General features: G+C 38.4%; 1 protein-coding gene across 2 annotated transcripts in view; it reads right to left on the bottom strand.

Annotated features, from left to right (window-relative positions):
* Positions 1–5,137: 5,137 nt before the first annotated feature.
* The window catches only part of Polr3A (RNA polymerase III subunit A), a 140,187-nt gene continuing 131,042 nt past the window's right edge, over positions 5,138–14,282 (bottom strand). For both annotated transcript variants that reach the window (XM_071666698.1, XM_071666697.1), the window contains exons 20-21: positions 12,659–12,827; positions 5,138–6,055 (exon numbers count right to left, since the gene is read on the bottom strand). In XM_071666698.1, the coding sequence (XP_071522799.1) occupies positions 5,831–6,055; positions 12,659–12,827 (394 nt within the window). In that variant the 3' untranslated portion in view covers positions 5,138–5,830. The remainder of the gene's footprint in view (positions 6,056–12,658; positions 12,828–14,282) is intronic.

Genomic DNA, 14,282 nt, shown 5'->3' with positions numbered 1-14,282 from the left:
CCTCCTTATATATGCATGGAGGATTATTAGATGTGATGTTCATTTTGTTTTTCTTTTATTTGCCAGCTGATCAGTTCTTTCCGCAGACTGGATTTCAAGAGAACAACTGGAAATCAGGTTCAAGGTTAACATCTAACATCAATCCAGTTTAAGATTACCGTAGTAGTAACGTGAGAAGTAGTCAACCAACAGTCGACTTCTGTATTTGGTTGAGTTTTTTTCTACAACTGCTATAATCAATTTCCCGAGTTTTCTACAACTGCTATAATCAATTTCCGGAGTGTTCTACAACTGCTATAATGAATTTCCCGAGTGTTCTACAACTGCTATAATGAATTTCCAGTGTCCTACAACTAGTTTAATCAATTTCCCGAGTTTTCTACAACTTGTTTAATCAATTTCCTGTCTATCGTACTATGATGCTACCATAAGAAAAATTCCATTTTACTATTAAAATAACATAATTGTTATAGAAATATTTTAAGTTCTCGTGATCTAAGCGACTTTGAAAGTGTATATGACAGCTACCATCTCTTCACTGTCCCTTAAAGAAAGAATATTTATATCAGTAACCATAAACATCTCAGAGGATATGGGATTAGCTAATGTAACTTGCCTAAAAAAATTTTCTTTTTAAAACGGTAGTTCTCATTGTTATGATAGTGGGATAAGGAGGCTTTGAGCCCTTCAGATCAATAGGCCTCTAAATTAGGCCATTAAATTTCTTTGTGTACCCCCCTCAGCTCAGTTAAAAAGACTCTAATGCTTGTCCGGTTCAATGGGGTTCAAATTACAAAAGGAGGGATTCCAGATTCCACATAAAGAGTTCTGCAAAAGGATCCAAAAACGGGAAATCAAAATCCCTGTGAAACTCATTCTCATACCTGCTCTCCACTCAAACTCACTGATGTTGAGGCTATAGCATCTTCCACTGTGTAATACTGAGCTTGTTATTCAGTTCCCCATATATCCTTACATTATCCTCTGCTATTCCTCCCTCTGAATCTCTTAGCCTAATTAGCTGCTCTTTAACAATAAATTCCTAATGAGTCTATGGACAAGTTTTGTATTTTCTCCTCCCTCAACTACAATATTCTTTCAAAGGTTCTTTTGTGTCTTCTTTCTAATCTTGGTACACCCATTTCTTGGTCTCTTTAATCTAGCAGAAGCTGGCTGGTTGGAGTGTCTCCTTAATCTTCGTTACTGCACACCTCAAAGCTCCTTTCCTTTTACCAAATATTTTTTCTTAACTTCTCCATATATTTATTTACTACTAATTCATCTGCATCTGTAATGTTAATTTCATTTTCTCCACCTAATATTTCTAACCTGTCTGCAGAGCTGGTGGCAATGTTCCATACTCCCTCATTTGTCATGACAAGGTTATTGCTATCTGATTGCATTCTTTGCTTTTTCCCCTTTCTCTGGTCAATCACATTTCATGAATATTCCACCAAATTCTACCTTGATTTTTAAGATTTTTTGCCTGACCGAATGCCTCCTAGCTAGATGAGTCCAAAGTAAATAACATAATTAGTCATCTTATCTCTTGATTGTAAATTTTTTTTTTCTTTTATCACTGAAACTGTGTCTTGCAGTTCCACGGCATCCAATACAGTACTCTATCAATGAGCATTTCTTCTTTCTTCCCTTTCTATCTATCTGATGTATGATTGTCAAAAAATTATTAAATATCTACATGTCAACTTCCTGGTTTATTAATCTCTCTAACTTTAATGCCACCTACTTTATGACTACGTTCAATGGTTTTATTTCATCAGTCTCTTTGTGTCTGGCCTGATTCTGTATGCATCATACTTTCTAAACTTATCATCTTCTAAACGTAAACCTTCTTGATTTCTCCATTTCTAGCAGTGCACATTTTTCTATCTAAAGCAACAGTATTTACTACACAACCTGTGGGCTACATGTGGCCTGTACTTGTCTCTTGTGTGGCCCAAAAGAGAGAGGATAAAAAAATAACTAAATAAAAAAGATTAAGTAACAGTTGTAAATATAAATATACTCTGACTCTTGAACTACAGCACGTAAAGTTTAGAACTGAACTACAGCATGTAAAGTTTAGAAATTTATTGTGGTTCTATTATGTACTCTAATGATTGTATGATGATTCTTTTTTCATACATATTTGCCATTTCCTGTGTTAGCATCACGAACAGATGACTGAGCCTTAAAGGGAAAAATTCTCACTTGGCCCCCTTCTCTGTTCCTTCTATTGGAAAGTAATACTGGAGGGGAGGATTTCCAGCCTCTCACTCCCACCCCTTTTAGTCACCTTCTATGACATGCAGGGAATATGTGGGCAGTGAAAGCTTTGACGGAGGATGAAAGCCGGCAAGGCGGCGGGTTTGGATGGAATTGCAGAGGAATTTTTTAAAAAAGGGAGTGACTGTGTTGTTGACTGGTTGGTGAGGATATTCAGTGTATGTATGGCTCATGGTAAAGTGCCTAAGGATTGGCGGAATGCATGCACAGTGCCATTGTACAAAGGCAAAGGGGATAAAGGTGAGTGTTCAAATTACAGAGGTATAAGTTTGTTGAGTATTCCTGGGAAATTATATGGGAGGGTATTCATTGAAAGGGTGAAGGCATGTACAGAGCATCAGATTGGGAAAGAGCAGTGTTGTTTCAGAAATGGTAGAGGATGTGTGGATCAGGTATTTGCTTTGAAGAATATATGTGAGAAATACTTAGAAAAACAAATGGATTTGTATGTAGCATTTATGAATCTGAAGAAGGCATATGATAAGAGTTGATAGAGATGCTCTGTGGAAGGTATTAAGAGTATATGGTGAGGGAGGTAAGCTGCTAGAAGCAGTGAAAAGTTCTTATCGAGGATGTAAGGCTTGTGTACGAGTAGGAAGAGAGGAAAGTGACTGGTTCCCAGTGAATGTCAGTTTGCAGCAGGGGTGCGTAATGTCTCCATGGTTGTTTAATTTGTTTATGGACGGAGTTGTTAGGGAGGTGAATGCAAGTGTTTTGAAGAGAGGGGCAAGTATGCAGTCTGTTGTGGATGAGAGGGCTTGGGAAGTGAGTCAGTTGTTGTTCGCTGATGTTACAGTGCTGGTGGCTGATTCGGATGAGAAACTGCAGGAGCTGGTGACTGAGTTTGGTAAAGTGTGTGAAAGAAGAAAAAGCTGAGAGTAAATGTGAATAAGAGCAAGGTTATTAGGTACAGTAGGGTTGAGGGACAAGTCAACTGGGAGGTGAGTTTGAATGGAGAAACACTGGAGGAAGTGAAGTGTTTTAGATATCTGGGAGTGGATTTGGCAGCGGATGGAACCATGGAAGTGCAAGTAAGTCACAGGGTGGGGGAGGGGGCGAAGGTTCTGGGAGCATTGAAGAATGTGTGGAAGGCGAGAACATATCTCAGAAAGCAAAAATGGGTATGTTTGAAGGAATAGTGGTTCGAACAGTGTTATATTGCGAGGTGTGGGCTATAGATAGGGTTATGCAAAGGAGGGTGGACGTGTTGGAAATGAGATGTTTGAGGACAATATGTGGTGTGAGGTGGTTTGATCGAGTAAGTAATGAAAGGGTAAGAGAGATGCGTGGTAATAAAAAGAGTGTGGTTGAGAGAGCAGAAGAGGGTGTTTTGAAATGGTTTGGTCACATGGAGAGAATGAGTGAGGAAAGATTGACAAAGAGGATATATGTGTCAGAGGTGGAGGGAACAAGGAGAAGTGGGAGACCAAATTGGAGGTGGAAAGATGGAGTGAAAAAGATTTTGAGTGATCGGGGCCTGAAGATGCAGGAGGGTGAAAGGCGTGCAAGGAATAGAGTGAATTGGAATGATGTGGTATACTGGGGTGGACGTGCTGTAAATGGATTGATCCAGGGCATGTGAAGCGTCTAGGGTAAACCATAGAAAGTTCTGTGGGGCCTGGATATGGAAAGGGAGCTGTGGTTTCGGTGAATTATACATGACAGCTAAAGACTGAGTGTGAACAAATGTGGTCTTTGTTGTCTTTTCTCAGCGCTACCTCGCACACATGCGGGGGGTAGGGAGTTGTCATTTCATGTTTGGCAGGGTGGCGATGGGAATGAATAAGGGCAGACAGTATGAATTATGTATATGTATATATGTATATGTCTGTTGAGATGTATAGGTATGTATACGTGCGTGTGTGGACATGTATGTATATGCATGTGTATGTGGGTGGGTTGGGCCATTCTTTTGTCTGTTTCCTTGCGCTGCCTTGCTGAAACGGGAGACAGCGACAAAGTATGAAAAAAAATAAATATATATTTTTTTCAAGCCTTTGTAGCTAACTCAGGTAATGGGGAACAAATATGAAAAAAAAAGAACATTCCTAACCCTGTTAATGTGCTAATGATATTTTTGGCATCAACATTATGAGAAAAAGCTGGATAGTTCTTTTAATGAAAAGATGCAGAAAATGATAAAAACTATTACTTTTTCTGATGAACTCACTCAAATGTTCCTAGTTCAGGAATATCACATTATTTACCACACCAGCCACTCATATGTACAGTATGCCAAAAAATATGCAGCACTTTTTATTTACATCATTAATTGAACAAAAACTATCAAAACCTTTTTTTTTTTTTTTTTTTTTTTTTTTTAAACTATTCGCCATTTCCCGTGCCAACGAGGTAGCGCTAAGAACAGAGGACTGGGCCTTTTTTGGAATATCCTCACCTGGCCCCCCCTGTTCCTTCTTTTTGAAAAAAAAAAAAAAAAAAAAAAAAAAAAATTATTATTATGAATCAAGTTTTAGGCATTACTAATTGGGGAAAAACACAATGGACTGGCTAATCCCAAGTACTGGTGGTGTGGGTGCTAAAGATGTAGTCTTCAGAAAAGGTGCACAACTACCCACCATGGTTGATTACTGAGGCCCCCAGGCATCTCAAATGACTCATCCTTTGTTTAGCTGGCCATCTATAGCCTGACAACAAAGCGTACAAAGCACTTGATATTCAACTTGCAGAGGGAAATTAATGTAAAAATTGACATGAATAGCACCATACTATATAAGTGTAACATGATGCCAACATCACTAAAGGGATGACTGTGCATTAACTCCAAAAGAAAAAAATTATGGGGGAACACAGAAGCGTGTGCTCAGATATTAGGGATTCAATAATCTGCTTATATAAATCTTTATTCATACAATATGAGTTTAACATTATTCTGTACAAAATTTATTCTGTGGGTAGTGTATTCAATATACATGTGATTATTACAAAGAAAAAATTGTTTTCATAATATACAGGAGATCTACAAGAAGAAAACAATGTTTTACACCATGTTGATTCAAGTGGCAAGTAAAGAACTATGTAGTTCTCAGCATCTTTAATAATCCTGGCCTCCATTTAGGTTAACCTTTTTGGGTTGTAGACATTAAAATAAGTTCCCATAATCTGATGTAATTTAACCCAGTGTTAAAAATGATGCTTTCAAAATAATAATTTTCTTTGTACATTCTCAAACTTTCAAAAAAAGTTTCTCTCTTTCACCTTAGGCACACAACAACTCATCAGTCGAGCAATTTGCAGATCCCAGTTATGCCTTACAACTTTTATGCATTTATTTTATTTAATTTATTCATTTTACTTTGTTGCTGTCTCCCGCGTTAGCGAGGTAGTGCAAGGAAACAGACGAAAGAATGGCCCAACCCACCCACATACACATGTATATACATACACGTCTACACACGCAAATATACATACCTATACATCTCAATGTATACATATATATATACACATACAGACATATACATATATACACATGTACATAATTCATAGTCTGCCTTTATTCATTATGCATAATCAACTATAATTCCTATGACCATCCACTTAAAGGAAGGGGAACATGCATTTCAGGGTGATCAAATAAGAGAAGACGTTTCCGAGGTTTAGTCTCCCTTCGGTGATTGTGAAGGAGCTTAAATACTCCTGTACCAATATTCATGGGCTTCCCCATAATGATGCAGTCACTAACACCCTTGATGGGGTTACTCTGACCATGATATGCTGCATCAAACAAATGATCTGCAGTCTTCTCAAACTGAAATAAGATGGAAAATGTTGAGTGCTATTTCTGAGCTCTAAAACAGACTGCAGCTCTAACTCTACTTCTTTACCTTTCATTATGAAAATGATTTGTTTTTAAGACAAGAAAGATTTGAATGTTACTGAAGAATACTGTACACAAACAGAGGTAAAAGATCATTAATTGCTAAATATGGAGTTCTATACCTGTGGGAAAAGTGAATCTGATTAAACATGAGGGTATAAGATCATTAAAACAAGCATGAACAATAATGGTAGGAATACAACATTCTCATAACTATCAAAAAGATTGATGAAGGAGATGAATTTATGTTTTCAAATGAGAATGGAAACTGGAAGAAAATTTTACCTGACTTTTGGTGACTTCTACGGGTTTGATACTGTCATCCAAACAGGTGATACTGTGAACATTGTAAGTGATGCTGGTGGCTTTAATGAAGTGGAGGAGTTGCTTAAATCGCACTGAGATCTCTCAAATGAAGAATTAGTGTAACTTGAATAATAACAAGCTAAATAAGAAACTCTTCTTGCTGAAACATTATCCAAACAAGTGTTAACTAAAAAATGAACATTAAAGGCTTTACAGCGTGTGGATGAAGCTTAGAATATTTTCAGTGATAAAGTTTATCCTTGGAAAGACTTAGTTCCAAAGTTATGCTGATGGATGATCCCAAAAGTTGTTATAACGACATTTACCAGCATAAAAAAAGGTAAGTCCAAGATCACACCAAAGCAGCAAGAGAAGCCAAGAATTTTACCAAAAGATCTCATCCACAGATGATCCTGCCACTTTATATGCCTAACTCTGCCACTCACTCCTACACCTCAACCGACATTTATATGCAAATTTATAATCAGTAGTAAGTTTACATGTTACATATACAGTAAAGAGATACCCTGGTTAGCAATGCTTTGTTATATACTGTATTGTTGAAATGCTCTTCCATCAGCAATTCTTTTTAATAAAAAAAATTATATTCATCTATTGGTTCAGTCCCATGCAAGAACACACGACATGTATCGGTCTCTTCTTTTCTCTGAGATGCACAATCAACCAATGGGAAGAGCATAAGGTGATCAGCATTTAGCCAATCAACACCTTGGGCCTCCAGCTCCCTCCTTATGGCCATGTTTAACCCTACTTTTGTTTGTGCAAGAGACTTATCATGTTTGGAAAAAGTCCTGCAGGTATTAGTATTGGTAATGTGGGTAAGCATTTAAAGAAAAGTATCAGTTTTGATGTGAAACTGTAGGTTGTGTGGCAGGATGAAACTCCTCACATTCATGTTTGCAGGAGACTGATAGGCTTATTTCTTATATTTCTGCCTAATTTTGCATGCACAACTGACTCAAAATTTCTAGGAAAAGAACTGCAAGTATTAATGTTGGTAATCTGGGCAAGCATCCAAGGAAAAGCATGAGATTGGACATGAAAATGAAGGCTTTCCACCTGCTGTGGTGGGTTCATTCACAATTTTGCTAATTTTGTGTAAGCAACTGATTCATGTCTGGAAAAAGGCCTGAAGGTGTTATGTGTTGGTAATGTGTGCAAGCATTCATGAAAAAGCATCAATTTGGATGTGAAATTGCAAGTCATAAGGCATGATGAGGCTCATTACATTCATGTTTTCAGTACCATGGTGGGCTTATTTCACATATTTTTTCCTATCTTTGTATGTGCAATTTACTCATAATGTCTGGAAAAAGGCCCACAGGCACTGGTACTGTTAATGCAGCCAAACATTCAAGGAAAAGCATCAGTTTGTATGTGAAATGTTGGTTTTACTGCATATAGAAGTTGGTTACCTTACACTGCTCTAAATGAATGCAATAGTGAATACAGTACCGTAACATATATTTTTATTTTATTTTAACATCATTGAAAATAAAATTCATTAATCATAAACTGATTTAAAACATTAATCATATGCGTACAATCATTGTTTGTGTTTTTTTTTTTTTTTATACTTTGTCGCTGTCTCCCGCGTTTGCGAGGTAGCGCAAGGAAACAGACGAAAGAAATGGCCCAACCCTCCCCATACACATGTACATACACACGTCCACACACGCAAACATACATACCTACACAGCTTTCCATGGTTTACCCCGGACGCCTCACATGCCCTGATTCAATCCACTGACAGCACGTCAACCCCTGTATACCACATCGCTCCAATTCACTCTATTCCTTGCCCTCCTTTCACCCTCCTGCATGTTCAGGCCCCGATCACACAAAATCCTTTTCACTCCATCTTTCCACCTCCAATTTGGTCTCCCTCTTCTCCTCGTTCCCTCCACCTCCGACACATATATCCTCTTGGTCAATCTTTCCTCACTCATTCTCTCCATGTGCCCAAACCATTTCAAAACACCCTCTTCTGCTCTCTCAACCACGCTCTTTTTATTTCCACACATCTCTCTTACCCTTACGTTACTTACTCGATCAAACCACCTCACACCACACATTGTCCTCAAACATCTCATTTCCAGCACATCCATCCTCCTGCGCACAACTCTATCCATAGCCCACGCCTCGCAACCATACAACATTGTTGGAACTACTATTCCTTCAAACATACCCATTTTTGCTTTCCGGGATAATGTTCTCGACTTCCACACATTTTTCAAGGCTCCCAAAATTTTCGCCCCCTCCCCCACCCTATGATCCACTTCCGCTTCCATGGTTCCATCCGCTGACAGATCCACTCCCAGATATCTAAAACACTTCACTTCCTCCAGTTTTTCTCCATTCAAACTCACCTCCCAATTGACTTGACCCTCAACCCTACTGTACCTAATAACCTTGCTCTTATTCACATTTACTCTTAACTTTCTTCTTCCACACACTTTACCAAACTCCGTCACCAGCTTCTGCAGTTTCTCACATGAATCCGCCACCAGCGCTGTATCATCAGCGAACAACAACTGACTCACTTCCCAAGCTCTCTCATCCCCAACAGACCTCATACTTGCCCCTCTTTCCAAGACTCTTGCATTTACCTCCCTAACAACCCCATCCATAAACAAATTAAACAACCATGGAGACATCACACACCCCTGCCGCAAACCTACATTCACTGAGAACCAATCACTTTCCTCTCTTCCTACACGTACACATGCCTTACATCCTCGATAAAAACTTTTCACTGCTTCTAACAACTTGCCTCCCACACCATATATTCTTAATACCTTCCACAGAGCATCTCTATCAACTCTATCATATGCCTTCTCCAGATCCATAAATGCTACATACAAATCCATTTGCTTTTCTAAGTATTTCTCACATACATTCTTCAAAGCAAACACCTGATCCACACATCCTCTCCCACTTCTGAAACCACACTGCTCTTCCCCAATCTGATGCTCTGTACATGCCTTCACCCTCTCAATCAATACCCTCCCATATAATTTACCAGGAATACTCAACAAACTTATACCTCGGTAATTTGAGCACTCACTCTTATCCCCCTTGCCTTTGTACAATGGCACTATGCACGCATTCCGCCAATCCTCAGGCACCTCACCATGAGTCATACATACATTAAATAACCTTACCAACCAGTCAACAATACAGTCACCCCCTTTTTTAATAAATTCCACTGCAATACCATCCAAACCTGCTGCCTTGCCGGCTTTCATCTTCCGCAAAGCTTTTACTACCTCTTCTCTGTTTACCAAATCATTTTCCCTAACCCTCTCACTTTGCACACCACCTCGACCCAAACACCCTATATCTGCCACTCTGTCATCAGACACATTCAACAAACCTTCAAAATACTCATTCCATCTCCTTCTCACATCACCACTACTTGTTATCACCTCCCCATTTACGCCCTTCACTGAAGTTCCCATTTGCTCCCTTGTCTTACGCACTTTATTTACCTCCTTCCAGAATATCTTTTTATTCTCCCTAAAATTTACTGATAGTCTCTCACCCCAACTCTCATTTGCCCTTTTTTTCACCTCTTGCACCTTTCTCTTGACCTCCTGTCTCTTTCTTTTATACTTCTCCCACTCAATTGCATTTTTTCCCTGCAAAAATCGTCCAAATGCCTCTCTCTTCTCTTTCACTAATACTCTTACTTCTTCATCCCACCACTCACTACCCTTTCTAAACAGCCCACCTCCCACTCTTCTCATGCCACAAGCATCTTTTGCGCAATCCATCACTGATTCCCTAAATACATCCCATTCCTCCCCCACTCCCCTTACTTCCATTGTTCTCACCTTTTTCCATTCTGTACACAGTCTCTCCTGATACTTCTTCACACAGGTCTCCTTCCCAAGCTCACTTACTCTCACCACCTTCTTCACCCCAACATTCACTCTTCTTTTCTGAAAGCCCATACTAATCTTCACCTTAGCCTCCACAAGATAATGATCAGACATCCCTCCAGTTGCACCTCTCAGCACATTGACATCCAAAAGTCTCTCTTTCGCACACCTGTCAATTAACACGTAATCCAATAACGCTCTCTGGCCATCTCTCCTACTTACATAAGTATACTTATGTATATCTCGCTTTTTAAACCAGGTATTCCCAATCATCAGTCCTTTTTCAGCACATAAATCTACAAGCTCTTCACCATTTCCATTTACAACACTGAACACCCCATGCATACCAATTATTCCCTCAACTGCCACATTACTCACCTTTGCATTCAAATCACCCATCACTATAACCCGGTCTCGTGCATCAAAACCGCTAACACACTCATTTAGCTGCTCCCAAAACACTTGCCTCTCATGATCTTTCTTCTCATGCCCAGGTGCATATGCACCAATAATCACCCACCTCTCTCCATATTGTGTTATTACCAATATTCCAATCAAGCTCTCATATATTGCTTACAGGTTAGCAGTGGTGTTAACTATATGCAACTCCAATGGAGCCATGTTATACCTCCTTTGTTTAGTTCTCACTGTGATTAGTATTTGGTTTTCAGGAACAATTCCTGGGTACTAATCATAGTATTTCTGTACTTTTCATAAAAATGACATATATTTACATGGTAAATTTGTACTGTACATCAATTTATTTTTTTCCATATGTTTGTCATTTCCTGCATTAGCAAGGTAGTGCCAGGAACAGATGAAGAAATGGCACTAATATACTCACATCTACTCTTTAGGTAACATGTATAATGCACCAAAACCAGAGTTCCCCCATCCACAGCCCAAGCTCCAATGAAACTTTCTGTAGCCCTCCCTGACCATTCTATATGCTGCTCTGGTTCAGCTGAATGTTCAGGGCCCTATAATTCATACAGCCTTCCACTCCATCCTTCCATTTAATGCTCAGTCATCCTTTCTCGTTTTCTTCTTTTCCGATGCACATAACCACTTTGTCAGTGTCCCCTTACTCATCCTCTCCATTTGTCCGAACCATTTCAGTACATCCTGATCAGCTCCCTCAAACTTACTTTGCTTACTAGCAATATCCTCTAATACTGTGAGGGTGTAACCAAGATGAGAAGAAAGAAGATTGGTACTATGTTTTAGGAGATAAATGCAGATAATCTGGCTCTGAGTTTCACTAAACTTAAGGAGAGAGGGGAAGAATAGTTTGGGAATATGCTAAGTGTAAAGTCTACGGTTTGTGTGAAGGTAAGAGCAATGAAGATAGTGGCATTTCTGCTGGAGGAGGAGTTCTATGAATATATGAAAGCAGGGAAATGAGCCCTAAACTAATGTGGGTGAAAATGAAAGTGAATTATGAAAGGTGGGAACTGTTACTGTTTATGCAACTGGGAATGAGAGGTGTAAGGAAGAAAGTCAAGTGAGTCGGCTGTTATGATGTGAGGGGTTGAGTTATAGTAATGGGTGATCTGAACGCAAAATTGGGCGATCTTACATCTGTTAGAGAGTGTTTATCAACAGGTTAATGTAACTGAATGTTTGATTTTTGCTGGTGGTTTTCTTATAAATATGAAGCAGCAGCTTTTAACCAGTTTTCTCACCCTGCAAAGTTCAAAAGCAGGAGCAAAAATAAAAGGAAAATCACTTGTTCAAGACATTCCATCACCTATTCAACAAAATTAGGCAACTACTGTTGTTCAGCTGCAGTGACAAGAAAATCTCTGTCAATTAACAAGACAGTCCAATTCAAAACTAAATTTAGCTAAGCCAACAGGTGTATGAATTCACGTTACTTTTCATCTACTTTACAGATGGATGACTAAATTTTTAAAGACTTCTATTGCAGAAATAACAGTCAGTGAAATCTGCCACCAGCAAGTTTAAAGGTCTCGATGGAAAAATTAAACAAAGTCTCGGAGCAAAAGACCAATGTGAAGTCCCAAATTTTAACTGGAACGTGAATGAAAAAAGGTACTGTTACTGAAAGAAAAAAGGAGATGAGGGTTGAAGCTTATACAGATGCATATCAGGTTGCATGCCCCATACTGATGTCATTTGCTTACTTGGAGAAACTAAGTCAATATATTCAAACAAAGAACCTGAAAGAGAATAAGCTGTGAGACAGAAACTAACATTGTGAAATATCTGAAACACAAACAGATGAGGGTAGGTGTGTAAACATTTGTACAGGCCATTAAACACAGTACAAAACTAAATCTGTTCAAATGAGTCCACTTACAGAGGCAAGCATAAGGACCGACTCCTTCATCTTTGACAGTCCATGACGAGTGATGCCTAATACTTGGCCACGACAGGTCATGAGGTCAGCTAAAAGCATAACATGCCGTCGATCAACACTAAGACCGTGAGTTTCCATTGTTACTGTTATCTCTTTAATGATAGTTGCTCTGTGGGAGATAGATGATGCAGTTATCTCTACAGGTATTAATCAATTACTTCTCAAACAGTGATACAGAAGTTAAAAAAAAAGGATATATATGCAACACTAATGTTATATTATACAAAATTTAATCTTTAATTCTGAGACTGCTGAAGGAGAAGCATCAAGTTGTTCTGTAAAGATATCTAGAAAATTTCATCAAACCTGAACCCATGACTGTAAGATGGAAATTTACCATATGTATGACCAAATGTATGTCTCAGTACTGTACATTAATTTGTAATGTATAATCCTTCATTTCCACAGAAAATGTCATCAGTAAAAAATCGGAGCCATAACATTCTTAACTCTAACTTCTAGAATGTGCAAGGGACTGAATGAAAGCTTTAAAATTTTCTAATATGAAGACACAACTAGAAATTCTTTACAAATGTAACAAAGTCCTTTGAATAAAATCACAGTAAATACCAAAAAATACCAAAAAGAATTTCTAAAAAAAAAATTCTTTTGCTTTAACATTATATTTGATCTGGAAAAACTGGTTTTTATACCAACATATAAAGATGCAAAATGTGAAGTACAGTATCTCTCATCCTTTTTTAACCACCTGCTACATCATTAATGATGTGGTATGGCTCAGTTTGACTAGAAAAAGCATTTCAAAAATTTTCTGTGGACAAAAATTACCTAAACTAGTTCATCAGAAATATACAGTTGGGTACTTTTAAAACCTAAACATCTGCTATCTAGCATCCTTGTGGCAGCAAACCATGGATCATCTTATCAATGGTCAGTCAACTTTTTTTTTTCCAACAACATATTAGTTGGTGGCAAGACTCCTGTACAGGAGGAGCCCAACACTTGACACTGAGAACTGCTTAAGAAAATTCAACTAAACAAATAATGCAGAAAGTTTGGTGCACCAAAGCAAAATATCTGGGACTTTGCACTGATGGTACTAGCACTCACAAGACTGGGGGAAAAAAATCACAGAAGGGAAAACTACAATTTGTTAAAAACCTACTGTTCTTCCTTGGTTTAATTACCTTTTACAGGAAATTTAATCCCAAATGGCAACCAGTGCAACTCCCTTTATCATAAGTTATACACAGATCTAGTTAGGGGTCAGATTAAAAGAGCACCAATGAGTGGCTGAAAACCCTGAAAGTTTACTTCAAAATTTCGTACTCATTCCAGGTCCGAGCTACCTATTAAACTTAGTTTGGGGTGCTGTTTTGGCACATGTCATTTTGTAATGGTGAGGAGAGACCCACAGCCTTTGGATCATAATCATTAAATCAAACTTTCTGAAAAGAACTATTCTCATATACAGAGAGAAGCACCAGTTCTCGATTATGGAGTGAAAATTTTCACACATACATTTATGGTTGATTAAGATTCACTTTGGTCAGGAGCCATAAACATTACTAATGATACTAGGTCCTAAGCCAGGATTTTCTTC

This window comes from Panulirus ornatus, chromosome 11 (genome assembly GCF_036320965.1).
Source record: "Panulirus ornatus isolate Po-2019 chromosome 11, ASM3632096v1, whole genome shotgun sequence".
NCBI lineage: Eukaryota > Metazoa > Arthropoda > Malacostraca > Decapoda > Palinuridae > Panulirus > Panulirus ornatus.
Note: the sequence above shows the minus strand (reverse complement) of the source record. Positions and strands in the feature narration are given on the sequence as shown.